Source organism: Bos indicus, chromosome 4, assembly GCF_029378745.1.
Source record: "Bos indicus isolate NIAB-ARS_2022 breed Sahiwal x Tharparkar chromosome 4, NIAB-ARS_B.indTharparkar_mat_pri_1.0, whole genome shotgun sequence".
In the NCBI taxonomy this organism is placed as follows: domain Eukaryota; kingdom Metazoa; phylum Chordata; class Mammalia; order Artiodactyla; family Bovidae; genus Bos; species Bos indicus.
The window spans coordinates 105,083,587-105,111,145 of record NC_091763.1 but is presented as its reverse complement, the minus strand read 5'-3'; the positions used below and the strand labels follow the sequence as shown (position 1 = coordinate 105,111,145).

Below are 27,559 nucleotides of genomic sequence, written 5' to 3'. Positions count from 1 at the left end.
GATTTTTAAATGTTAGAAAAACAAATATTGAGGACCAGGAGATCTGAGTTCAAGTCTTAGCTCTGTCCCTCTCTCCTTGGGAGACTTTAGGTAATTCTCCTGACTCCCTTTGCTTCTGTTTCGTGGGCTTTGAGGGCTGGAAAAGACCAATCTGGGCACTTTCAGATGATGTTAATGATTTGAGGAAACAGAAAAAAATGGCAATAACTAAAAGTAGAGTCAAGTTTGAATTTCTATATAATCGTGACCAGATCAATAAGTGTCTGCTAAATTCAATACAATTTACAAAATCTGTCTACTTTCATCCCCATGAAAAAGATATGTTAGGGTCCGGGGAGCCCTATCTTTTCCTCTTGGCAGACAAGTGCTTTTCAAAATGAAGTAGATATAAGAGGTTCCTTTCATTTTAAAGCACATAATCTTAATATAGTGTTTGTTTAAAACCCACAGATACCCTTTAAAATATCATGTTCTTAGGAGTCTGGAAACAGGTCAAGAAGGAAAGGAAGAAAGAAGATAGACTTGTCATTGGTTCTGGGAGTCAAGTGATGCCTTTGGGAACTCTGTTATCCAGTGAGATAATACATGCATGAATAAATTATAAAGTGCCATAAATCTGTGATTAGAAAAATGAGGGTCTCCAGATGGTCTTAAATCACTCCTAGCATTTTCCCCTTTGAATTTCTACAACCAGCAATCAGGTTTCTCTTCTCGAGAAAAACTCTCTTTAAAACCCAAGGCGATAAGGAGAAGGAAAGGGAAAGAGACAAAGACACATATTGACGGGGAACTGAAAACGGTGCTAAAAACTCCTGAAAATCTTTTTTTTAAAAAAGACCATTGCACACAGCTTTTCCTCACTCTGTGTATGTGCGGGGGCACAGGAGGTGATGGTGATCATGGTGTGAAAGGAGGGAAGGAGAAATGAAGAAGACTCTGCGTTTCTCATCTTGGTTTGAAGGCAGAATGGAGAACTTCCTGAGCAGGTGGCTTGCAGCTGTCAGGAAACCTGTGTGTCTCTATCTTCTCAACAAGGGGGATCCTTTAGCAGCAAAACAGCTTGGGAGGGCTGAGGGGCGGGCACCTTTTCTCTCTTTTGAAGACAGCAGTGCTTAGGGTTTGCAGAGGCTGGATTTCTGCTGTTTGAACATCTACATCTGCCTTTCACCTGAACAACCAGTGCCTACACCTGGAGTTGTGATACCTGTTTCCCTTAAGCGTACAGAAGACCCTGACCAGCTATCCTGCTGTTGAAGGGTGAAGAGTCTACCACTCCCTGTCGGGTCAGGGAGGGAGAGAGAGATTGCATATGGGTGGGGTGGTGGCGGTGAGGAACTGGAGAGCTGAGCTTGGGAGAACCCAGCTGGATTTGGTGTCTAGCTGCAGGACCACTGTCCTTGGCTGCCCAGGACTGGTCAGAGCAACACGATGAAGATGCACAATCACCTTGGCAACCAGCTCACAGGCAAAGCTGTTACTTGGCAATCCACCTAGACCTCTCCCCCTCCCCACCCTGCCAGCTACACTCTGTTTCTCCCACTGCAGCTTACACACAACTCTTTCTCCATTTTGTTATGCCTCAAACATCACAGGACTCTTAGTGTGTGAGGAAGTGAGGAAAAATGAGGAAAACAGAGATCCAAGACGTAGGGAAAGAGAAATAATTTTCTAAACATAGGTGGGAAGGACCCCTGTGGTTTGAATGACCTCCTCTTTCTGGTGACTGGAGATAGATTGAGGTCAGGGAGAAGAGAGGGGGCAATGAATAGCAAAGCTGGACAATTGGGCAGTTTATTTGCTCACTGTTCCCAGAAACCATGAAAACTGAGCAAAATTAGAGGCAAGAGTTTATTCCCACTTCTATTTTCCTTTCTTCCCCCTCCCTGCCTCTTTTCTAAGGGCCTATTGTGGAGACTAAGACTTCCCTGGTGGTTCAGTGGGTAAAGAATCCGCCTACCAATGCAAGAGATGTGGGTTCAATTCCTGGGTCGGGAAGATCCCCTGGAGAAGGAAATGGCAACACTCCAGGATTCTTGCCTGGGAAATTCCATGGACAGAGGAGCCTGGAGGGTTACAGTCCATGGGATCGCAAACAGTTGGACAGGACTTAGCAACTAAACAACAACATCGTGGACACTTGCCATAAGGACTTGTGTCCATATGGGTCCTATCCAGTGGGCGCTGGCCTCTTCTCTTTCATTCATTCATTCAACACACACTGAGCACCTGACTTTGGGTCAGCATCATGCTGGGCTCTGGGGCTGCAGAATTAAAGATAGATATTATCTCTGTTCTCTTAGAATTTACAGTGTTTAGCAGAGGGGGCTGACTGAGGAAAAAACAAGCAGGCAGACTAATACAAGAATTGAAAATTAGAATAAAAGTCTCATGATTTTTATTTTTAACCACAAATCAAGGGCTTGTGGTTAAAGCTAAGAGGAAAGGGCTTGCTTTTTGCTCCATTGTCTTTATTTTTCAAATATTTTATTTGAGCTTGGCATGTTTTTGTTTTTGTTTTTGTTTTTTGGCCTGCTCCACATAGCATGTGGGACCTTAGTTTCCTGACAAGGGATCGAACCCACAGCCCCTGCAGCAGAAGTGTGGAGTCTTAACCACTGGACTGCCAGAGAAGTCCCTTTCAAATATTTCATTTTTGAAATATTTTTAGGCAGAAGAGTTGAGCTCTTACACACACATATACACACCAGGCTTCCCTGATAGCTCAGTTGGTAAAGAATCTGCCTGCCATGCAGGAGACCCCAGTTTGATTTCTGAGTCAGGAAGATCCCCTGCAGAAGGGAAAGGCTATGCACTCCAGTATTCTGGCCTGGAGAATTCCATGGACTGTATAGGCCATGGGGTCGCAAAAAGTCGGACACAGCTGAATGACTTTCACTTCACTTTGGACATCTACAAACACCTGATACCATCACCCCAATTAAGATAACAGATGTATTCACCACCTTCCAGAATTTTCTCGTGTCCCTTTTGTGTGTGTGGTAAGAATACTTATTGTGAAATCTATCCTCTTAATAGCTGTATTTTGAAGTGCACAATTCTGCATCGTTAACCACAGGTACTTTGTCCTAGAGCAGATCTCTAGAAGTGATTCATCCAGCAAAACTGAAACTTTGTACCCACTGAACAACTCATCTCCCCTACCTCCAGGCCCTGGCGACCACTACTGTATCACCTCCTTCTATGACTTGATTTTCAATAAAGTGGAATCATGCGACATTTGTCCTGTGACTGTGTAGATGTGTGCTCAGTCATGTCTGACTCTTTGTGACCCCATGGACTGTAGCCTGTCAGGCTCCTCTGCCCATGGAATTCTCTAGGCAAGAATACTGGAGTGGGTTGCCATTTCCTTCTCCAGGGGATCTTCCCGACCCAGGGATTGAACCATGTCTCTTGTGTCTCCTGCATTGGCAGATGGATTCTTTACCACTAGTGCCACTCAGGAAGCGCGTCCTGTGACTGGCTTGTTCATTTATCCTCCAAGCCCATCCATGCTATTGCAAATGGTAAGATTTATTTTCTTTTGCTTTTTTAAGACTGAATGATGTTCCTTAGTAAACACATATCACATTTACTTTAATCCATTCATCCGTTGATGGACTCTTAGGTGGTTTTGCATTGTGGCTGTTGTTGTGAAGGCTGTTGTGAAGGCTGTTGTGGCTGTTGTGAAGGCTGTTGTGCAATGAACATGGGAGAATAGGTATTAAATCCTTGCGGATGCAGCAAAAGCAATGCCAGGATTAAAGGGTCAAGGAAGGCCCTTATGAAGAAGAGTCATGCAAGCCAAGACCTTAAAGGTGCTTGGGAGTGAGGGAAAGAGGTAGAGATTGTGCCCAGTAGGGGAACTCCATGGGGGGCTGGAGAGACAGGGCCGCCTGGGCATTGTTGGAGGAACAGGAATTCGATCAGCATGTCTTCAGATAAGTCTGTAACTTAGGCAGATGGGGATCAATAAGAAAGGTCAGATGAACTAGGACCTCAGAGGCCGTGGAAGGTGTTTGGATATTATATTCTTAGTTCTGTAGCAGGCCACTGGATGGGTTTCAGCTTGAGAGTGGTCTAATCAGACGTATATTTTAATTTCAGTAGGACTTCCAGTACAGATCAGACGGTGGGCGTCAGAGAGGAGGGACATAGACCCCTAGGTAGTTATTGTGATCATCCAGGTGAGAGATGATGGGGGCCATGTGAAAGAATACATGATGCATTCACGAAGCAGGACTCTGGTTTTAAGTCCTTTTGAGCTTTGTTTGTTTATCCTTTTAGAAGGAAAAATACAGTACACGAGAAAACAAAGCAGCGAGGAGGCAAGCATATCCTGACACCCACTTCCTGTGGGACCTTTGCAAGTTGCCCAAACTCATATACAGAAAATGAGAGTGCTTCTAAAGACTGCATGAGACAATTAATCTAAAGCAATTAGGGTGATGCAAGATATACAGGGGGCTTCCTGTGTGGCTCAGCTGGTAAAGAATCTGCCTGCAATACAGGAGACCTGGGCTCGATCCCTGCGTTGGGAAGATCCCCTGGAGAAAAGAAAGGCTACCCACTCCAGTATTCTGGCCTGGAGAATTCCATGGACTGTATAGTCCATGGGGTTGCAGAGCTGGACACGACTGAGCAACTTTCACTTTCAAGATATACCGAAAATGCTCAAAAAGTGGAAGCTACTGTGATTGGTCATTGAGAACTCCAAAGCAAGCAGCCTAGTTTTTGATCAGGTAAAATTATCAGGGGGTGAGCATAGGGAGTGCTTTCTTTGGACTCAATTAAAATATAGATCTGTAACAAAATGGGAAGACAATCTGTACTTATGGTAAGAGTCCAAAGGGAATTAATAATGCAAGATGTTTTAGGAATTTGGACATACAAGCCACATGGCAGAGAAAGTACATAATGGTCACCAAGAACATAAGTTTTGGCTGAGCAATATTCCACTGTGCATATATGTCACATCTTCTTTATTACTCAGCCATGAAAAGAATGAAATAATGCCATCTGCAGCAACATGAATGGACCTAGAGATGATCTCATTAAGTGAAATAAGTCAGAGAAAGGTAGATATCATATGATATCACTTATATGTGGAGTCTAAAAAAAAGAAACAAATGAATTTATTTACAAAATAGAAATGCACTCACATATAGAAAATAAACATATGGCTATCAAAGGGGATAGTGATAGGGAAGGGGAAGGGAGAGCAGAGATAAATTTAGAGTTGGGGTTAACAGATACACACCACTATGTATAAAATAGATAAATCACAAGGACTTACTGCATAGCACAGGGAACTATATTCAGTATCTAATAATAACCTACAATGGGCTTTCCAGGCGGCACTAGTGGTAAAGAACCCACTTGCCAATGCAGGAGATGCAAGAGACTCAGGTTCAATCCCTGGGTTGGGAAGATCCCCGGAAGGAGGGCTTGACAACCCACTCCAGTGTTCCTGCCTGGAGAATTCCATGGACAGAGGAGACTGGCGGGCTATAGTTCATAGGGTCACAAACAGTTGGAATTGGAAACAACGGAAGTGACTTAGCACGCAAAAAGAACCTGAAGAAAGTTGAAATATATGACTGCATCTCTGTCCTATATGCCTAAAACTAACATAACATCATCAGTTAATGACAATTCAATTAAAAAACAGTCTGAAAAAAGAATTTAGATAGGGAACCAACACCAGGAAGAGAGCCATCACCAAAGACAACTTTGTTTTGTATAAGAAAGACTTCTCAGACTGGCAAGGCAACGTTCACCAAACATTTGCTCGGCCCATCTCCCTGTGAACTGTCTTCTTCCCTTTTGAAATCCCAGACCACTACCCGCTTCTCCTTAGCTCAGAAGAACATTAAAAGAAAGAGAGAGAGAAACAAGTTTTGAATCTGGATTTTGAGTCGTAGCTGTGTGAATCCATTGTCTCTTCTACAGAAATGGTGAATGGCCATGCTGTCCACATAGGGTCATGGTGAGGCCGTGCAGGTCATGGTGAGGTCATATTATTAAAGGGCTTGCTTGGCACGATGCCTAGGACCTAACAAGAACTTGATTAACAGAAGCTGCTGCAGAAATGCATGCTGATGTGTTGGGGGTTAGAAGATCCATCTCTAAGGATGGTAATGCTTTGCTGCAGTGACAAGGACATCACTGAAAAATAAGAGTCCATTTCCACTGTGCTTCTCTGACCCTTAGTAGGACTATTACTTTGCTAGGGCTGTTGTAACGGAGTTCCACAAATTAGGTGGTTTTGGGAACAGAAATGTATCTTCTCAGGGTTCTTGAGGCTAGGAGGCTGAGATCAAGGTGGGGTTGGTTCTGCCTGAGGTTGTGAGGGAGACCCTGTCCTCACCTCTCCCCTCATTCTGATGGTCTGCTGGCCATCTTTCTTGGTCCTTGACTTATAGATGAATAACCCTCCTTGTTTTGCACCTCCATCTTCACATGTCGGTGTTTCTGCATTCAGATTTCTTCTTTTTTTTAAGGATACCTGTCAAACTGGATTAGGGGAGGGGACTTCCCTGGTTGTCCAGTGGTTAGGGCTTTGCACTTTCCACTGCTAAGGGCGTGGGTTCAGTCCCTGGTCAGGGAATTAAAATCCTGGCATGTGGCATGGTCAAAAATATAAATTGGATTAGGGGACCAGTTGATCACTTGATCATCTGAAAAACCTGTTTCCAAATAAGGTCACATTCCTGGGCGGTAAAGACTCTGCCTGCCAGTGCAGGAGACTTGAGAGACACTGGTTCGATCCCTGGGTCAGGAAGATCCCCTGGAGGAGGAAATGGCAACCCACTCCAGTATTCTTGCCTGGAGAATCCCAGGGACAGAGGAGCCTGGTGGGCTACAGTCCATAGGGTCACAGAATCAGGAGCACCCTGGGCCTTAGGACTGCAATATCACTTTGTGGGGGACACAATTCAAATCATAACAGTCAATATACCAACACTGTTTCCTTGTCAGATGAAGAGACTAGTCTAAGCCTCCACAGCTAGTGGGAAGATTGGGAAGGCAGGAGGGGACCTGAGCTGATTTTTCAGAGATGAGCTCTACAAATCATGCTACCTGGGAGAGGCCCATCCTCACTAAATCAAATGCTTCCAAATAGGCAGCAGCAGTTTGCTTATAGGCAAACAACAGCCATATCCATGTCTCCACTACAACATTTGTAGCAGCCCCTATACCAACGAGCAAGCATCCACCCTGCTTTCGATATGCTGTGTCTCAAATTTTGGGGGGATTCAGCCTTGACGTTACACCACTGGGCCACTGTGAATATTGCCCAGGTTGTGCACTGCACAAATCTGGAGGGTATCATTTACATGATAGTCTATTCTGGACAAAAATATGCAGCAACCCTGAGACCACATCCAGTCCCCACACTCTACTTCTCAACTGCGTTTTTCCATCTCCCAGCTGTGTGTTTGGGCTTAGTAGTGGGACTCAGCAATGTGCGGGTGTGCCTATGTAAATAAAGGGAGAAGAAAAAGAAGAGGGAGAGAAGGGGAGAAAGAGAGACAGACTGGAGGGAGGAAGGGAAGAGAAACGAGAGATGTAACAGATCCCAGTAGAATAGTCTGTATACAACCCTTGAAAAGGCTAACAATAGGAAAAATAACATTAAGTTCTGATAGTTCCTAGAAGAAAATCCATTAAATTATGGAGAAGTCAACCAGCGGCTTAGCAGTGGGCAGAACGCTTGTGCTAATTATAAAGGGATAAAAGAGAGTGACGGTGAAAAGCAAAGCTTCACTAACATGTACTTGAAGGCCATGTGCAGGACATAAAACTGAGACAGATTTTCAGATCAAGTCTGGAGCTGATGCTTGGAGTCTGGCCTCATTTCAAGCTGAAACATTTCAATGTTGAAGCAGGAAGGTGACGAAGGATTGAAGGATGAAGCTTCAGTGCAAGGAAGAACATCTTCCTAATTTTTACAAGCTGGTATGTCACTTGTAGGGCTTCCCAGGTGGCACAGTGGCAAAGAACTCACCTGCCAATGCAGGAGACACAGGAGATGTGGGTTCGATCCCTGAGTCAGAAACGGCAACCCACTCCCGTATTCTTGGGAAATCCAATGGACAGAGGAGCCTGGTGGGCTACAGGCCATGGGGTTGCAAAGAGTTGGATACAACTGAGGGACTGAGCATGCATGCATGTTACTTATGCTATATAACCAGCATTCTTACTGCGATTTGAGCAAATCACAGCTAGAAAGAAACTATGCCAAATGTAATTAGTAGGGTACAGTAGAGCCCCTCCTTATTTTCTCCTCCTCCTCCTCCTCCTCCTTCTTGTTTGTTTTCCTCTTTTTTCTTTTTTGCATTTTCCTCAATGAAAGTAATTTCTTAAAGGAAAGAATCTGTTTTTTAATTGAAGTTCTTTGTGTAGATAAGGTAGCATACCACATTTTTTCCCTCTAAAATGGCTAAAAGCTATTGTGTGATTTAGTTTCAAAAAAGTGTTCAGCATCAGAAGAACTGGGTTATTCTAGAAGGAAATGTACATGCTGGAATATGTAATATTCAGGAAGATGAATCCACACTTGGCCCCCAAAACAGCTGAGGATAGATTTTATTTTTGCTTAGTCCTAATTTTAGTGTATATGAAGCTCAGTCTTAGGGGCTAGAAACCAAATTCTCAAGCTTGGATAGCCAGAGTACTTTCTGAAGGCCATTTTATTTTTATGACCATTTGGTTCAGAATTAATGAGAACTACTTTGCATAGATATCATTTTATATTCTAAACAGTACCTTTTGGGGATTCTTCCACTCACCTTGTAGATATAGATTATCAAAGTTGATTTTTTTTTTGTTCCCAACTCATTACTGTTCTAGTCTATGAACCTCAGAGATAATTATCTTTTAAGGTCCACAATTTTAGAACATTTATCAGGTTATTAAAGCCACCAATTATGGTATAAAACACCCAAGGAATTTTGAGACTATTGGCGGGATTAAGAAAACCAACTTCAAAGATTCCATTGGGGAGGAAGGAGCACATGGGATGAGAAAAGCTTCTTTGTCCTGGTTGAATCCTCATATTTTTACATCTTTTGAAATGTTCCTTTTTTCTTCTAAAAGAAGAGATAATTCTTCTTGTGAACAAGATCCTCAGAAGTCAACTGATGACTCTAAAATTTCAGAGAGATCTTCATGTCCCCAAAGTCTATTAAACCACTAAAATGATTTTTGATCCCTCCAGGTGATGCAGTGGTAAAGAATCTGCCTGCTGAGGCAGGAGACGCAGGAGATGCAGTTCAATTCCTGTGTCGGGAATATCCCCTGTAGAAGGAAATGGCACCCCACTCCAGTATTCCTGCCTGGAAAATCCCATGGACAGAGGAGCCTGATGGGCTACAGTCCATAGGGTTGCAAAGAGTTGGATACAACTGAGTGAGCACACACACAAAAAGCACACGGTAATGGAAATATATTGGCAGAGATGGAGAACCTTATGCTATAATACAGATGGTGAAGATCTTTGTTGGTCTGGGAGCCACAGTGCCAGATACATTAACTCCATTCAAAAACGTCTTTGAACGGCCATCTCAGTGGTTGATTCTCAGGGCTGAAGGAAGCCAAAAGAATTTCCATTTCACTTGGTAGACTGAGCGACTTTCACCTTCAAACATGTTCTAAAAATACAGAGTCTATTTTAAAAGAGAAAAAACAGGTCTTATATGGCACACTGCCAAAATTGAGGGAAATAAGGGACGAAAAGCTAAGGAGGACCCTCCCTCCCAAGGTAAACCCCCTGTTACAAACCTCAGTGATAAGAGTGTGAGTTAGTGTTAGTTGCTCAGTCGTGTCCGACTCATTGCAACCCCATGGACTGTAGCCCTCCAGGCTCCTCCGTCCATGGGATTTTCCAGGCAAGAATACTGGAGCGGGTTGCCATTTGCTCTTTTCACATTATCTCCACCTCATTTGCAGGAGTAATGAGGTTCCTGAGGCAGGACTTTGTTTCCTCCTCCTAAACAGTAGAGAGATGGAGGCACAGGGAAAATAGAGAGGGGTGGTTGCAATCCCAGCCACTGAGCAGGAGGCAGAACTGTGGACATCACTGCTGTAGGGGCTGCAGCCCAATCGGTGGTGCAACACCCTTGACGCAGCAAGTGTCAGCCTGCAGTCAGTGATGCTCATGGAGACAGGTCTTCTGCTGCCTCCAGACCACTGGAACCACCATCAAGTCATAGAGACACCCTGCAGAAAACCCTTTTCCACTGGCATTCGTTATTTATATATTTTCCCCTTAAATTGTATTTATTTTTGGCTGCACAGGGTCTTCACTGCTGCTAGGGCTTTCTCTATTTGAGACGAGCAGTGACTACTCTCTAGTTGCGGTTCTCGGGCTTCTCACTGTGGTGGCTCCTCTTGTTGCAGAGCATGGGTTCTAGGGGCACGGGCTTCAGTAGCTCTGGTGCACAGGCTTAACTGCTCTGCAACTAAGCGGGTCTGATCCTTGGGTTTGGAAGGTCCCCTGGAGAAGGAAATGGCAACCCACTCTACTGTTCTTGCCTAGGAAATCCCATAGACCGAGGAGCCTGGTGAGCTACAGTCCATGGGGTCGCAAACAGTTGGACACAACTGGGCATGCACACGCTAACCAAGGCAGGTGGATTCTTATCCACTGCACCATCAGGGAAGTCCTCCACTGCCTTTCTTTTCGAAGGCTCTGTTCCAAGATTTAGTCCCAGACTCATACCTTCTGATCACATCTCGCTAGTCAGTAGGTCTTCACATAGGCCATTGAATTCTTCCATGAGATTGTAATATGTGTACAGCAGCTAGTACATGCCAGGCACTGTTTTAAGTACATGGACAATATGAACCCATTTTATCTTCACAGCAGCCCCACAAGGTGGATATTACTAGTATCAGCCTCATTCGCTGAGGGGGCAAGTGAGGCTCAGAAAGGATAAGTATCTTGCCCAAGGTTATACCACTGGTGGATGGTGCCAAATTTGAGCTCAAGCTGTCTGAGTACAGAGTCCTTGCTTATAACCACTAAGTTATGCTGTCATCAACTAAAGCTTGGCATCTCGTTCACAAAAATACATGAAAGGAGGGATAAGGGTGAAGGGCCTCCAAAGTCCCCTCACTCCAGACCAACTCTGTCTTGTGGTCCAGACTTTTTCAGCAAGAGGTGAACTCCTCCCCTCTGAGCCACCCCATGCCTGCCTTCCCTCCAGGGTCGAAACCTCATGGTGTTACACACACCTGCCCCTGCAGCAGCTGCTGCAGAGTTCAAACCTGCTCACTGGGAGAAATGAAACCTACTTCCTTGGCTTTGTTCTCCAGTGGTGACCCTAAAAACCAGCATTAGACTCAGCAGAAGGTATTGTTCTCGGCACATTAGTTAAAAACGATACCTGTTATGAGTCATACACACAGAACAGATTTGCGGTTGCCGAGGGGGAGGCGGAGGGGTGGGTTGGGGGTTTGGGATTAGCAGATGGAAACTATTTTACATAGACTGGATAAACAGCAAGTCCTACTGTATAGCACAGGGAACTATATTCAATATCCTGTAATAAACCATAATGGAAAAGAATATGAAAAAGAACATACATATAGATGTATAATTGAATCACTTTGCTGTATAGCAGAAACTAGCACAACCTTGTAAATCAACTAGACTTCCATAAAATAAATTTTTAAAAAACAATACCTGTTCCGATTGGCGTTAAGACCTCAGACCGGGACAATGTTGTTCATTGTCCTTTGAAATCATCCTGTGACCTTGATCTAGATAAAAGACATCAGCAGAAGTGTTGAGACAGATGATCAAATCACATAGCTAGGTGAGTGAGTCTTCAGGTCAGTGCATACAAATCACCTGGAGATCACGTTAAAATGCAGATTCTGATTTGATGGCTCCTGAGATAACCTCTAAGCCCTTGGAACATCAGTCTGGTCAGTGTCGTTGTTTACTGGTTTACCTTGGGCCCTGCTGGATAATTTATGCCAATAGTGTGATGTATGATGAAGACCTTGTCTGACCTCTGGAGGCTGGGTAACTAAGGTCAGCTATATGGGTGTTTCATGCCCACTTGACTGACCCTCTTTCAAGTCAAGTCCCTGGACACTAAGGCTCTGGTCAGCTTCCCTGGTTAGCAATACTTCTATTGCTACACAGATTTGCTGGGGGAATTAAGCACTGTTTGTACGAATCCATGAAGGGAGGACCACTGGAAACTATCTCACCTCTCCTGAACTCTGTCCTGCCTTTTACTTCTGTTGATTTTTGTTGTATTGTTCAGTTACTAAGTCATGGCCAACTCTTTGCCACCCATGGACTGCAGCATGGCTCCTCTGTTCTGCACCATCTCCTGGAGTTTGCTCCAATTCATGTCCATCGAGTTGGTGATGCTATCTAACCATCTCATCCTCTGCTGCCTCCTTATCCTTTTGCCTTCAGTCTTTCCCAGAATCAGGGTCTTTTCTAGGTCAGAATACTGCAGCGCAAAGCAAACTCATAGGACCTTCCAGTCACAGGCTCCCAGTCCTTCTCGCCCCAACCCTGGCAGGGACAGAAGTTTTCTCCTTGAAGGTAGCTGGACTGAAAGGCCCTGCTTGTTTCTTAAGATCAGTGGTGTTTCTCTTCTCTCTTCCAGGTGACATTACTAACAAGGAGGGCAGGGGACCCTTAGGATTCTGGTCTCCCATTTCTTCAAGTTAAACTTGCCTTCATTCATTCTGTAAGGCACTACCTTTAACCTGTACTTACTTCTGAAACGTTTTAACTGTTTATTTTCATTACTTCCAGAACATGTTTCCTTTTAAAAAAAATTACACTTGTGATATTGTTATTTATAGTAAGAAACATACATTAGGTCTCCATCCCTGTTGCTGGCACACAGCTCCTAAAGCCCCGAGGATTTCCTAAGAAAAAAGAAGAACAGGAGCATCTTTGGTTCTACCATTTGCTCCTTTGTCATCAGTTTCTGAAATTCTGAAAGACCTCCAGCTCCATAAAGGTGGAAGAAGTATCTTATTATTCATAACAAGCCCTTTTCAAGCACACTAGAATTTATGTTAATGAGGTAGTTTTGGAAAGTCACTAAGGATGGGGGGCTGGTTGTTAAGGGAGTCAGCCAGGTGATTAGAGGGTTGGAACTTTGAGTCTCATGCCCCAGTCTTCTGGGGAGTGTGGAGGGAATGGCTAGTGATAGAATCATACTTACGTAATGAAGCCTCCATAAAAACCCTAAAGGACATGGTTTGGAGACTTTCAGGGTTGGTGACTTCGCACGTGATGCAGTGGTAAAGAACTGTCCACCAGTGCAGGAGACCTGGGTTTGATCCCTGGGTCGGGAAGATCCCCTGAAGAAGGAAATGGCAACCCATTCCAGTATTCTTGCCTGGAAGATCCCATGAACAGTGGAGTCTGAGGGCAGGCTATAGTCTATGATGTCGCAAAAGGGTCAGATTGAACTTAGCGACTAAACAACAAGGGTTGGTAAACACAGAGCTTCTGGGAGATTCTACTGGCTGCAGAGGACACAGAAGGTCTGCATCTCGATCCTCATCCCAGGCCCTATGCGTCTCTCCCACTGTCTGTTCCTGAGTTAAATTCTTTCCCAATAAACCCTTCATCTAGTAAGTAAATTATTTTCCTGAGTTCCATGAGCTGCTCTAGCAAATTAATTGAACTCAAGGAGGAAACCTCCCGTTTATAGCCAGTCAAAAGCACAGGTGACAACCTGGACTTCTGACTGGTGTCCAAAGTGGGGACAATCTTGTGGGACTGAGCCCTTAACCTGTGGGATGTGACACCGTCTCCAGGTAGACGGTGTCAGAACTGAGCCAAATGGTAGGACATCTGATCAGTACCCTCTGAGACGTGGAGAACTGCTTGGGAGTGTTGGATGACACTGACCAGACACTGATTATATTAGTGCCTACGTCTAGGCAGGTCTTCTCGTACAATGCCTGTGCATGTGTGCTTGCTCACTCAGTTGTGTCTGATTCTGTGTGACCCCCATGGACTGTACCCTGCCAGGCTCCTCTGTCCATGGAATTCTCCAGGCAAGAATACTGGAGTGGGTTGCTGTGCCCTCCTCTAGGGGATCTTACCAACCCAGGGATCCAACCCACCTCTCTTACATCTTCTGCATTGGGAGGCGGGTTCTTTACCACTAGCGCCACCTGGGAAGCCCCATACGATGCCTAACACTGTGCATGTCTATCAGCAGAGGCTGCCAGTCATGGTGCTCATCACTGTCATGAAGATTACACACAGAGCCACTGGACACCATACAGAGACACAGCAACATGCCTCTTATTCACGGATCCTTCCTCTTGCTCAGATATCCCACCTTCAATGGATATGTCCCCTTTTTGATGCTCAGCATCTACACCTCTTCCTGGGGCTGGAGAACTGTCTACTCTATGACTCTTGGTGGAAGGCAGGGCCCGTCAACCAAGAGGGAAGCTAAGGGCTCTAGAACATGTTTTCCTGGTCCCCTCAGATGGTGCCTCCACTTGGGATTCTGACACTGGGGGTACCGGCTGGAAGAAGCGGGTACCTGGGGATTCATCCTGATGACAAAGGCAGCCCAGCCATCTTCGGTCTCCAGGGTAATAGCAGCGACCGGCCAGCTGTGGTGTCGAGTTCAGATTGGAACGGGTATGATTCTGGCCAATTTAGCTGCTCATCTCTTCCTGCCTGCGCTGTAGGGTTCCAGCTACTCATGTCTTTTCAGTAAATGGCTTTTCCACTTATACCAGACAGAGCTAGTTACTCTGGCTTAAAACTCAAGATACTGACTGACTTTATCCTTAAAAAGCACCTACCTCCCATCACCTTCGGCCTCCCACCATCTAGGGAAGATGTCTTCCCCAGGAGTGAGCTAGAAACATTTAAAAGGCACATGGGTGGAAAAGAGCTGGAATTCTAAGGTAGGGATAGGGATGATGAAGACTGTTAAGAGAAATTTCTCTTCTTACTAAGCTAAGAAATAGGATGGCAAGTTAAAATGTAACCAGTAAATTGAGCATCTTATAAAGTCTTTTAAAAAAAAATGTTATGAATGTCAACACTAGGAGAAAAAGAACAATAGTTTCCTGGTTTTTCTCTGAATCCCTCCCCATGCCCCAGCCCCCAATGTGAAAAGCATGTGCCTTTGGCTTACATGTGCTTGAAATGTTCACTGTCTATTTCCTTCAGGATTACAGTTTTCTGTCTGTTACCTACATGAGTCATTCAATTTTTTCCCCCGTACAACACCTGAGGGAGAACCATCATTTACCATTCAAGAGCACAGGGTTGACCCCTCTTCCCCAAGCAGACACAATCACTTAAAACACACAACATGATCTTCTTTATTTAATTGTTTAATCAGTTTACATTCCACAACTGACAGGTTATTTATTTTTATTTTTTCCATGAACAAGTCATTTAATTAATTACCAGACACTTTTTTTTTTTCTTCGATCGATGGAAATACAGTATTTCTGCCAAATTCGAAAAAGAAAATTGCAAGATGCAGTCAGTGTCAGAAGTCCCCAAATGCTCTCTGCTTCCTCAGTTCTTGCAAAGTCACAGGAACCTGGCAATTTCCCTTTTCATCCCACCCCTCCCACATCCCTGTTAAATTCACCTCTCAGAATAGCACAATAGTTTTGAGATCTGGTTTGGATCACCTTTCCTGTAATTAATTAACTATGAGAAGGAACAGACAGTACAATAGATCTGATAAGATGTAGCATTCTTGTTAAGATTAAACAACACGTATTCACATCGTATCAGAACAAATTAACATAATATTTAATCTTATTTTTAGCACCAATAACCACAGGAATTGCTACCTCCGAGGGCAGAGGTGATGTTGGAATCCTGCAGAACACGTCACACCTTGTCTAACCAATCAGAAAGCACTATGCAAATTACAGGTAAATCAATGTCTATTGACTGAGCAATAATCTGGTGGACCATAAACACTCCAGGTGTTTCGAGAGTTTTGTCGGCTATGGTCCCTGTCTAATGACCATATATAAAACATACTCACCGAATCAGCTCATTCTCTTTTGCTCAGTAACCGAGGGCTCAGAACGTGGTATTTTAAATGAACCCAACCGTGTCATATTTGGTCTTCTAAATGCTTTGAGAACGCCCAGGGGTTGTTTGCTTGCATTTTATTCTGTACTTGGCACTAAAGATCTCACTTCTTGTCTCCACCCCCAAAAGAGGTTTCTTCAAATCTAAGGAAGGCCTCCAGGCAGGGAAGAGAGGTGGGCAATAGTAGACCCTGAGTCCCAGTGTAAGGGACAGAGCCTGTCATTGTCACCTCCTAGGAGACCCAGTCTGCCCGTGGCCACTGCTCTTTTAGCATTTAAGGAAAGTAAGGGGTTGAGAAAACAGCTCTGAATGTTGGTGAGATGCTATTAGCAGGTGACTGGACCAGGTGACAAGAGGTTGTGGAGATCTTTGTTCCTGACAAAGACAAGGTCCGTCTGGCCCTCTCTCTACCCTCAGATAAAGGGCATCTAGATAAAGGATAAGCCAGTGCTCCTATAGCTGAAAAAAGTGACTTGCTTTGTGGCTTCTAGAACTCTGATGGGCCATCTGGGGCTGTGTCCAAGGGCAGCGCTGAACCTCTCGGCCAGATGTGACGTGTTTGACAAGCAGTGGTCCTCTCCTGGGCTAGGATGGCAGCCTGGACATCACTCCTGCACTTTCTACTCAGGGCCAACACGGATCTCCAGCCTATTAGCCATGAGGTCTGAGTGACTCAGAGGTGAGTGGGGATTCCAACTCCTAACCAAGAGTCTAAATATTTGCTGTCTTATATATGGTAGCTGGTGGCCTTGTGGGATTACTGAGCTCTGGAAATGTAGCTGCTTCAAGCTGATGTGTTTTCTAAGAGCAAAATTCACATCAAATTTTGAAGACTTCATTTGGAAAAAAAAATAAAGAACATCAAATAGCTCAGTAATTTTTATACCGAGTCCATGTTGAAATGATACTTTTTGATTCCATGTTGAAATGATACTTTTTTTTTTTGATATGTTGGGTTAAAACAGGTATTAAAATTAATCTCACCTGTTTCTTTGGACTTTTAAAAATGGGGCCACTAGGATATTTAAGATGGCATATGGTGCTTGCATTGTATTGTATCTGCTGGACAGCACTGCCCCCAGAAATGATCACTGTGGACCATCAGAGAGCAGAAAGTTTGGATTGATAATATCATGGAGGAGGAAGGGTTAGGTCACTGGCTAAGTTTGGTGTGAATCCCGCCCCTGAAGCAGCTAGTCTTCTCAATCCTAGGGGAAGGCAGCTCTTTGTATTATAGGATTACCTGCCCATGTTCCTCTTTCCTACTTCCTCTTCGGGGTGCCCAGCCTTTGGGGGATCCTTCTCTGCTGCCATGCTGAGGATGCCCTGTGATTCTGCCATTTCCTCCTCCAAAAGTTTTCTTTATCTTACCTCCACCGCCCCCCCACCCCCTGCTGCCCACCACCTCTCCCCTCCCCTCCCACCAAGGCTTTCATCATTCTGATTCGATCGCATCCTTAGCCAGACCCCCTGCTTCCGACAGGAGCCGCCAGATTGGTAGAGTAAGTCACAGATTACAAAGCAATTCACACACATCATCTCCTTTGAGACTCTTCCTCCTACTGACAGCGCTCTGTCAGTAACGATAGTAAAATGAGATCGTCAGAGTGGGTGGAAAGGCGTCTGAGAATGAAAAGGTAGATAAAAGGCTTTGGACTCTGAGCACAAACTGGCTGTTAGCTTGAGGTTACTTTCCGAGGAGTGAAAGCGTGGGGCGAGAGCAGCAAGGAGGGGCTCTGGAATGTACCTCCCACGGTAAGTGCGCTCCAGCAAGGGTTCGAAGCCTTTCCCAAAATAGCAGCAGGATGGCCAAGGTGACTGAGCGCCCCAGGTGCACTGGAAGCCCCCCTGTTTGGCTGAGAGGACGCAGAGACAGCGGTGAGGTAACAAGATTCGCCCAGGGCCCCGAGCGAGCCAGTGACAAAGCGATTAATACCACCCCCGGATCGGGCCTCTGTGTTGACCTTCGCGATAACCTTCACCTTCACACTTGGATGATTTACTTTTACTTTTCAGAAAAAACGTTTCACTTGAAAGGCCAAAACCTTTCAAACAGAGAGTTCCAAGCAGACACTCGTGACTGTCAGAGAAACAACCAGAAAAAAAACAAAAACAAAAAACAACCTCTTGGGCCAATGGCTTCCCTGCCTCGGAATCCCACCGAGTCGGGGTTTCCGGGCAGTCCACATAAGTCCTCAGAAAACTGAGGGCTACAGCAATGCATTTGTCTAGTCTCAATTCCCTCCCCACTATTTTCAGTTTCCATTTTTATTTGTACATTTTTACAGATAGTCTTGAATAGCAAAACAGTCACACCATGGGTGGAGATGGGGAAAGAGGAGGAGGAGTTATGAAAGCTCTGTATGTGAAAGGCAGATTTATAGTCACAGCGACACAGACACACGGATACACTCAGGCCAGAAAAGGTCTAAGGTGACCCAGAGAGGAAGGGAAACGTGTAGCCAGGAGAGGACAGAGGTGCACAGAGGTCCCCAAGCACCCAGTCCTTGCAAGTGAAGAACAGGGGTTGCAATTGCTGAGGTTGGTGTCTAGCAGAGTGAGGCCAGGTTTGAGTTACAGCTGTGGGACCCCCGTGCTGATACCCAGTTTTCTGTTTCTCAGTGGTGAACACACACCCCCTGTGGTTGGGTGGTTCCTCCATCCCTGGCTGGGCTCCAACCATATTGGGAGCAATGAATGACTCAGCTTTCCCTTAGAGCAGGTCTCATCGTAACACTGTAAGCTGATCCCCTGCAAAGCAGAAAAAATGCTGACCCTTTGGGAAACGCAATCTTTCCTTGTTTAGAACCTAGGATTGAGTTTTCTCCCAACAGGATCGCGCCCAGAACAACTCCCAATGAATGCATCATAAGAACCTATCAGAACCCATGTGCTTCTGACAAAGCCATCTTCTTCACCAACTGACCAGAGAAAGAAGATCCCAGTGGCTTAACACTCATTCCCATCTTCAACTTAAAAGACCATTAGAATGTTTCAGAAATCTGATGTGTTCCCAACCCCTTGGGCAAGAACAGTGAGAATTATTAACACTAGGAGAATGGTAAAAAAAAAAAAAATAAGGCATTGAATATATGTCTTGGTTAACAGTTAACTGTTTTAGCTCATATATGCTATTTTCTACATATGGTTTACTTATTTCATCGCCTCTGGGAATAACAAAGAGGGATTAAGAGTGCTCTTGGCAAAATCGACTTTGGATAAAAGGAAGGAAGCCTGAGAGTGGGTAAATTAAGGAGCCGACTTCTCTGAGGAAGCTGGATGACTGAATAAAATCCACATGCTTAAGTTGGACAGTGCGTCCTGTTCAGCAGCGGTCCTCCAATTCTAGGTTATCCTTTCTGCAGTGAAGCTCAGAGACTATGTGGAAGAATCCCATTCAGTGGCGGCTTGCCTGCTGTAGGAGAATCGGAACAGTGTATAATTTATATGACACTTGTGGTTTGCAAATAACTTTGCAGTGTCTTGGTCACCCTTAATATACCATGAGGTAAAGTGTTATCACTATCCTCATTTTGTGGATGAGGAAGTTCAAGTATGGAGAATACACAGTGCCCAGAGTCACCAATCATTTGAGTGCAGAACTGAGATGAGATGGACAGTAACTGCGTTACGCAAGTGTAGCTGAATTAGTGAGTTACTCTGGCTTCAGTACTCTTGTATCTATCATTAGATTGAGATGGCACTCCAAAAGAAAAGAAATAGAAAAAAAAAAAAGGAGGTGAAGGAAATCACCAAGTAGGAAGCTCTTAGCTCTGTTCTACACTGCCCCTAAGCTCTGGCATTGAGCCACTTCAAAGGCCTGTTTGCTACCTCTGGGGGCACAAAGCCCTACGCTCTCACTGCCTTGAACACAGGCTCAACTCCACATGACCCCATGGACTGTATCCTGCAGGCTCTTCTGTCCATGGAATTTTCCAGGCAAGAATACTGGAGTGGGTTGCCATTCCCTTCTCCAGGGGAACTTCCAGACCCAGGGATCAAACCCGGGTCTCCTGCATTGTAGGCAGATTCTTGATCATCTGAGCCACTAGGGAAGCCCTCAATTCCACACAGACCAGTATGGTTCTGCAGTCATGGGCTGCACCCCAGGCCCCAATTGCCAACCCAGAGACACCACCGATTGGGCAGGTATCGGGGCTATGGCCATTATGATGTCTCACAGACATGGAATTATGAACAACCTTCTAGGACTTTTTTTCTTTTGTATTTTATTTTTCTAATTTTCTATACCACCAAGGTGACTGTGTTGAGGGACATCTGGAGCTTCTGTGACCATCGATTCAGGGGGGCTGGTTTAAAACTCTGTCCCCTTACTCTGTTACATAGCAGCTGGAAGACAGCACAGAAGCCAACCCAGCTGTTATGTACCAACTACTTCTATCTGTGGTCAAATCACCCCATGACTCATCATTCCGCCCTGGAAAGGGCTGGATGAGTCCCTGGGAAAGACTGGTCCCTGGTGTAGAGGGAACATACTTTGAAGAACAGCTTCTCTTTAGTTACGAGAAGCAAGCAAACATCCCTCACAAATCACACCAAAGATGACCAGAGTGTACTTCTTCCTACTTCTTCCCTCCCCAGATACTTGAAAATCAGTTCACTAATGTTCTCATCACTGACTCGATGGACATGAGTTTGACCAAGCTCCAGGAGTTGGTGATGGACAGGGAAGCCTGGCGTGCTCCAGTTCATGGGGTCCAAAGAATCAGACACGACTGAATGACTGGACTGAACTGAAACAAACGTGCTCAGAGTAACCCAGGTGAAGAGTCCATTCTAAACAACTCTGGCTGGTGTACTTGATTTCATGTCCCTGAATCTGACTCAGGTGGGCAGCTTTGGAGCCCTAAGCAGCCCATCCTCCCACTAAATCAGGACAACGACATAAAGTTCTTTAATCTCGGACCTCTCATCGTGATTGTGGATGAATATTAAGACGTACAGCCCAGACTCAGAGTCTCAGGGCACCTTCTTCCCTCATCAAAGGAAAGGCAAGCATTGCTAGGAGGAACTGCTCACTCCCAACCAGAGAATATACCCGAATGGCACCGAGGCCCAGGGTGCCACATATAGACATGTGAAGCAGGAAGGCTTTGTCTTGATATGGTGGAGTCACTGAGTCTTTGTGACTTTGTGATCCCTGAAATGAAAAAGGTCTAGTTCTTAAAAGGCTGGGGCTTGCAGGAGGATTTGAAGCTTGAACAGGCACACTTGAAATTTTCTTACACTTTGATGCCAGGGAAACACAGAACTCATGAAACCTACAGCCCCAACAAACAAGGAATGGGGGGAGGGGGGCGGGTGCTGCTTGGAGCATATGAACCTCTCTGAAGACAAATTCCTTAATTATTTTAGTTGACTGAAGTTGATGCAGAGGGAAAGTGGAAGTGAGTAGAGAGAAGGGAATAGCAAACAGAAGAAGAAACCAAAACTCTCAAGATGGGGAGAGAAAGAAATAGGACCTCTTTCCAGGCAGACACCCCACTTTCCTGAATCCCCAGGGTCATAGGGCAAGGAACAAAAGCAGAAGTAGGCCCTGGGATCAAGGTTGACTTGCATGGAGCTTAGAACACATACACAGTATAGGCTTTGTCTATACATCTGTAGGGAATTTGACCTTGACCTGGGGTGTGGGCTGGTGGGTAAGGCTGCTGACCATGAATCCCACCAGAGGGCTGGGTCCTACTCTGACCTGGGGTGAACAGGGTCTGAGCTAAAGAGGCTCACAGATTGAGCCTCCTCCTTCCTTTCTTCCTGGTCTTCTTCCTCAGCCCTCACAGCACGATAGCTTCAGTAGGAGCTTGGGGTGGTATGTCTTCATCTGGGATCAAGTCCCTGTGCTGGAGGGATTGAGGTCATCAGGGCGGTTCTCCCACAGCCAGGACTGGCCACCTGCCCAGGGCTTCCATCCTGTCTGTGTGGCCAGGCCTTTCCTGGTCCCGAGCAGACACAGACGCAGAGTGTGCGCATCTGTACCTTTCTGGCCCCATGACCAAAAAAGCAGGTCCAAGCTCCTGCTCTGCTGATGGTGAGCTGAGCCCAGGCGGTTTCCTTCTTTCCTAGGAGTTCTCCTAACATTTTAGGGACACTTCAAAGGGATGCAGCAGGCTGTGTTAAAGGTCTGTTATAAAGATGACCTGATGCAAAGAGCTGACTCACTGGAAAAGACCCTGATGCTGGGAAAGATTGAGGGCAGGAGGAGAAGGGAATGCCAGAGGATGAGATGGTTGGATGGCATCACTGACTCAGTGGACATGAGTTTGAGCAAACTCTGGGAGACAGTGAAGGACAAGGGAGCCTGGCGTGCTGCAGTCCTTGGGGTCACAAAGAGTCAGACACCACTCAGCGACTCAACAACAACGATAAAGATGAGCAGTCGGAGAGAGTGGATGATCTATTTATGGCAAGCACGGGATTTTCAAAAAAGGGGTATAAATCACAGGTTGGTGAACAGTACTGGTTCCTTAAGAAAAGTTACTTAAGAATTTAAGTGACTGATTACAAATTGCCCTGTTTGGAATTTCTTTCTCCATTTTTCCACAACTGGGAACTAGCTGAAGTTCGGACCTGGTCACAGACAAGCCCTCTGCCCCAAATGGAGGCTGGTGGACACCCATCTCTCCCAGCCAGGTGGAGCCCAGTCCAGATACCTGGAAGCGAGGCACAGGTCTCTCAATCTGAGATACTTCCCCTTACCTTTCCTCAAGCCCAAGTACACCTTTCCCCTGAAGCGGGAAATTGAACTTTTCAAAGAAAATTATTTTTTAAAAATTCCCTAAACAATTGAAACACTGGGTTCTCCTGAAAATTCTCTCCTTTCTCATAGAATAAATCCTCTGTTTTAAAAGTCATCCTTAGAGGTACAATTGGGAGCTAACAGCATTTCCCGCCCAGTCATGTCCCAGCACCCCACGCACAGGGCACTCACACGTGAGCCTTTGTGCAGAAGCTGACCCGTGTCGCTAGCAAGGAAGTCTTGAGTAGCACACCCAGATCTGCGTCCAGGTGTGCACTGACACAAATGTACACAAAATGCACCAGAGATACACACACACAGAGACCCACACTCACACCCGTCCGCGCACATCAGATGCCCTATTTGGACGTGAATTGCACACACACATACACACACAGTCAAAAAGAGCAGATGAGGACAGAGGCAGGACTTGGAGCCTGGTGGGTGGAAGAGTGAGAAGGGAAATGGTTCATAGGTGGGGAAAGCGGGGAGCCAGAGGGGAGACGGGGCAGAAGACAGGGAGATGAAACAGAGGGCATGGCTGGGGGAAGGCTGCTGAGTGAGAGGCAAAGTGCCCAGAGCACATTCAGTTATGAAGCAACTGAATCCTCAGCTACGCAGTGGACCCATGGCTGGACCGCTCGGGGAATTCACTCTTTGCCTCCCAGGGCTGCTCGGCCCCTGTGGGGTCACCGAGGTGACCACTGGCCACTGCTGCCCACTCCAGCCAGCAGATCCCGTCCCCACAGCTTTCACAACCCTCTGGCAGACATCACAGCTCGCCAACACCTACAGTTCCAACATGCTCACCCGAGCCTGGGACACTGGGCTGGATCGAGGCCACCTCTGCTTGGATGCTAGCCACCACGACGGCGATTTTGGGATTCATGGCCTTGAATATCAAGAGGGGAAGGACGAAGATGGCAAGAGTCAAGAGTTCTCTGTGAATTTACACAATATCATACAAATTGGAGCCCATGGGACATGGCGGCTCTCTCTGCATGGGACCCATTTTCTCTCGTCTGTACAGAGGTCGCCCCTAGCAAAGGGCTGGATGTCCAGTGACAAAGGACAGCTTCCGTGACGGAAAGGGAAAGGTCTCGTTTGGTGTACAGACTTTATCCAGCGGTAACTGAGGCCACTCCCCTTCTCCCTCTTGATCCGTGCTCCCTTCCTTGCTCATGGCTTGTGTGCCCAGATGTGTCTTGAACTTCCAAAGTTAGGGGGCCAAGTCCCGTGGCACCCCAGCCCTGGGACGTGCAGCAACACAGGTCCTCTGCCCAGTGCTCTTGTTCTTGGTTCTGCCCTCGGGGAATTTCAGCTGCACTAAAAATAATAGAAAAATGCAACACAAATGATAGAAATCCCACACTCAGAAAACACAGACGCACACACACACACACACAGCAGGGATGTCAAGCTGCAGAACTGGCACCCACAGAGGCCCACCCTCATGGTGCTTCCTAGTTCCTGGGGCCTCCATCCTGGGCCATGAAACCACCACAAATTGATAGACAACAGTCATGATCCGGCAGTATTTTAAAAAGGTGAAAAGGAAAAAAAGGAAACCATCCAAAGTTGTTGCACACATACACGCACGCGCGCGCGCACACACACACACACACACACACCAGAGGGTTATTCCAAGGCTCCGATCTGCCCAGGGAGTGCAGGTTGGGTTCAGGGCAGGGCGGCCTCTTGTTTAACTGGGTGTAAGGCAGCTGGAAGGTAAGACTGGGCTTTCTGAGCATCCACGGAAGTGTCCTTTCATTGATGTGGGTCTTGCCTCTCAGCACGGCGTTCTCTCCCCCTTCCCACCTCCGTAACTTCATCCAAAAGTTTGGCAGCAGAGAGAAAACTTCCTTCTCAGTGTGTTTTCTCTTCCACTTTCTAGTGTGTCGCTGGTCGGCCAGGAAGGAAATCAGAACAGGAAGAGCAAGAGAAGAAAATGGTTCTGGAAATGGCCTCGAAGATCTGGTTACATTCTATGAACTAAGGGCGTTGTTTCTCTGCGATATGACCGGGGTTGGGGTGGTGTCCCCTCCTGTCGGCTCAGGGGAGGGTATTTTCTTGTCTACACCTGTGCCACCCTGGACCACAGGCACCGTCTCTTCCCAGCCTCCCCCCTCCTCCCAGCCTCCCCCCTCCATGCCCCCATCCTTGTGAGTGGTGGGAATCAGGACCCTGTCTTTGAGGGGTGATGCTCACGTTGTCTTCAAGAAACCACGGAGTCAGAAGTTACGAATCGATGGAAGAGCCACGTGAGGGGAACACCTTCCCCCATCTCGGTGATGAGGCGACACAGAGTCCGGCGAGATGTGGGTGCCTGGGCCGACCCCCACTCTGCCTTGGCACTGGCATTGTCTTGATTGAGTTTTGTCATATATATGTATATTATATATATATTTATATATATATATGTGTGTGTGTGTGTGTGTGAGTATGGGCTTGTTGTTTTAGCACACTGTCCCGTTCTCGGGTCTGGATTTGGGGCAGTTGGTCCTCGGGACAGGTTGGACAGAAGGGGCCAAGGTACAGAAGAATCCCGAGATCAGAGTGAGGCCCAGGCCCCCCCATGCACAGAACATGGACCATCCGTAGCCATGGCTGATGTCGTCAGGGAGTCCGTACAGGTAGCGGGGGTAACGTGACAGCTCAAAGTTGATCCCGGCCACACAGGTGCACAGTGAGATGATGCAGAAAGTTCCTGGAGGGGGAGGGGAGACACAAGGGAGGGGGAGGGGGCAGCGGAGAAGGTGAGGGGAAGGAGAGGAAGAGAGAGAGAAGGGAGGTTTATTACATTGTTTTATTTTCTTGAATAAGAAAAATGAAAAGGTGCAGGTTAAGGGTAACCTGCTGATGAGATCAATATTTGGAAACATTCAAGAAGAGGGGAATAGTATCAGGGCTGCCTCACGCTCCAATAAGTGCCTGGTCTTGGACAAACTCAGGACGTCTCTCCTTTGGGAAAATCCTAACAATAAATCACAGGCCAGTTTATGTAGGGTGAAGTAAAGCAGAGGAGCATTCAGCTCATTTTTTGAAAGCATTTAAAAGTCACTGTCTTTCTTTGGAGACACAGAAAACACCTCCTTCTCTACTTCTTTAAAGAGAAAAACATTCCTTTCTTTTCCACATACAACGTCTTACACGATATTGGGTTTTCCTTTAATCCATTTACCAACCAGTCGTCCAATCCTGGAAGCCTTTTCCCGTAAGACAACATTCACCAGAGTGTTTCTGGTGGAACACCAAGCCTACGAGAGAACTCCTTTACGACGAAGCAGAGGCGGTAACTCTGGGAAGCTTTGTACGTGGCTTCTCACCCACGAAGATGCATAACCCACAGTCAAGGAAGTTAACCTGTCCAACTTAGTCTTATGAGGTATTTCACAAACTTATTTTATGATGCTCCTTAAAACAAAGAAAAAAAAACATTGCTTAGGAACTTTCCTTGTGATCCAGTGGCCAAGACCCCACACTCCCAAAGCAGGGGGCCTGCAATTCAATCCCTGGTCAGGGAACTAGAATCCACAGGCCCCAACCAAAGATCCCATATGCCGCAACTGAGACTCGACACAGGCAAATAGGAGACAAAACTAACAAACCCAAAAAACTCAAGAAAAACAAAAACAAAGAAAACCATTGCTCATATTAACCTCCAGCGAGAAGGCTGCTACAAGAGACAGAATGTTATCAAATAGGATCCTAAGCCCACTTTTAGCCAACAGAGATGTGATGTGCCAAAAATGAGTTTAAGAGCTTTTCTTGATATTCCCTGTGTCTTGTTTGCTCTGTCATGGCAGACGGGACAGTAACAGCCTGAAGAAATACGCAGCGTTTGGGAAGGCTGGGTGGAGCTGATAGAACTGCAGGGGCCCAAGCACTTCACTGGCAGTGGTCTACGTTTCCAAAGGTCACTAAGTCAGGAGCAGAGCAGCGGGCAGTGTAGAGGCAGGGAGTCCAGGGAGGACCCTGCTGTGTCAAGAGGAGAGAGGAGGAAGGCGCACGGCAGGATGAGTGACTGTTTAGTGAATGACGGTTGGTAGAGGCAGCTGAAAGGAAAGGGGGGACTTGGCGTAAATGAAACTGTGTGTGTGGGAAGCATGTAGGCGTATGTGTTTGTGTGCATAGCGACAGCCGTTGTGTACAAACACATACGGTACCATCACTCCTTGGGAGAACAGTGGTCCCAAACTTGGGGGGTTACAAAGCACCCAGGGTCCCTCCTGCTTTGCTCTGGGGTTCAGACAGAATTCTAAGTGGGTGCCCAGGGTGGATTACATCTCACCCCAGAACTTCTGAATCAGAATCTTGGGGGACAGGATGGGGCGCTTTCCTTTCCAAAAGTTCCTCAGGTGATTTCTGTTGATCAGCCTAGTGAGACCCTGTGTGAGGGCAGAGGTTCTGTGTATAACCTTGAGACATGGATCCAGGTGAGGGAAGAAGCAGAGAGGGTAAGGAAAGGAGACAGCAATGGGCTGGGAGAGCCAGAGCTGAAGAATGCTCCATTTTGACACCAGTTTTCAAGAATCCAAATTCTTGGATACTTGGGCCTCAAGTACGTGTTCAATTTCTGGTTTAGAAACCTGGTGTGCATGATATTGTTTACTAAAATTTAGATTTAGGAAAGGAAATAGGGGAGAGAAAGAGACTGCATGCATGTGTGTATGTGTGTATGTGTATGCTGAGTTCAAATCTGAGCTGCCCTTGGGATGTTG

The 27,559-nt window shown here is 46.1% G+C and overlaps 1 protein-coding gene across 2 annotated transcripts in view; it reads right to left on the bottom strand.

The window, feature by feature from the left end:
* Positions 1–15,321: 15,321 nt before the first annotated feature.
* TMEM178B (transmembrane protein 178B) overlaps positions 15,322–27,559 on the bottom strand; it is a 415,372-nt gene continuing 403,134 nt past the window's right edge. The window contains exons 4-5 of one of the 2 annotated variants that reach the window (XR_011566341.1): positions 24,470–25,545; positions 15,322–24,164 (exon numbers count right to left, since the gene is read on the bottom strand). Coding sequence is in view for 1 of the 2 variants with exons in the window: in XM_070788270.1 (XP_070644371.1) it covers positions 25,295–25,545 (251 nt within the window). In the remaining variant the exon portion in view is untranslated. Of the gene's footprint in view, positions 25,546–27,559 lie in introns of both variants that reach the window. The other variant, XM_070788270.1, reaches the window with a different exon arrangement.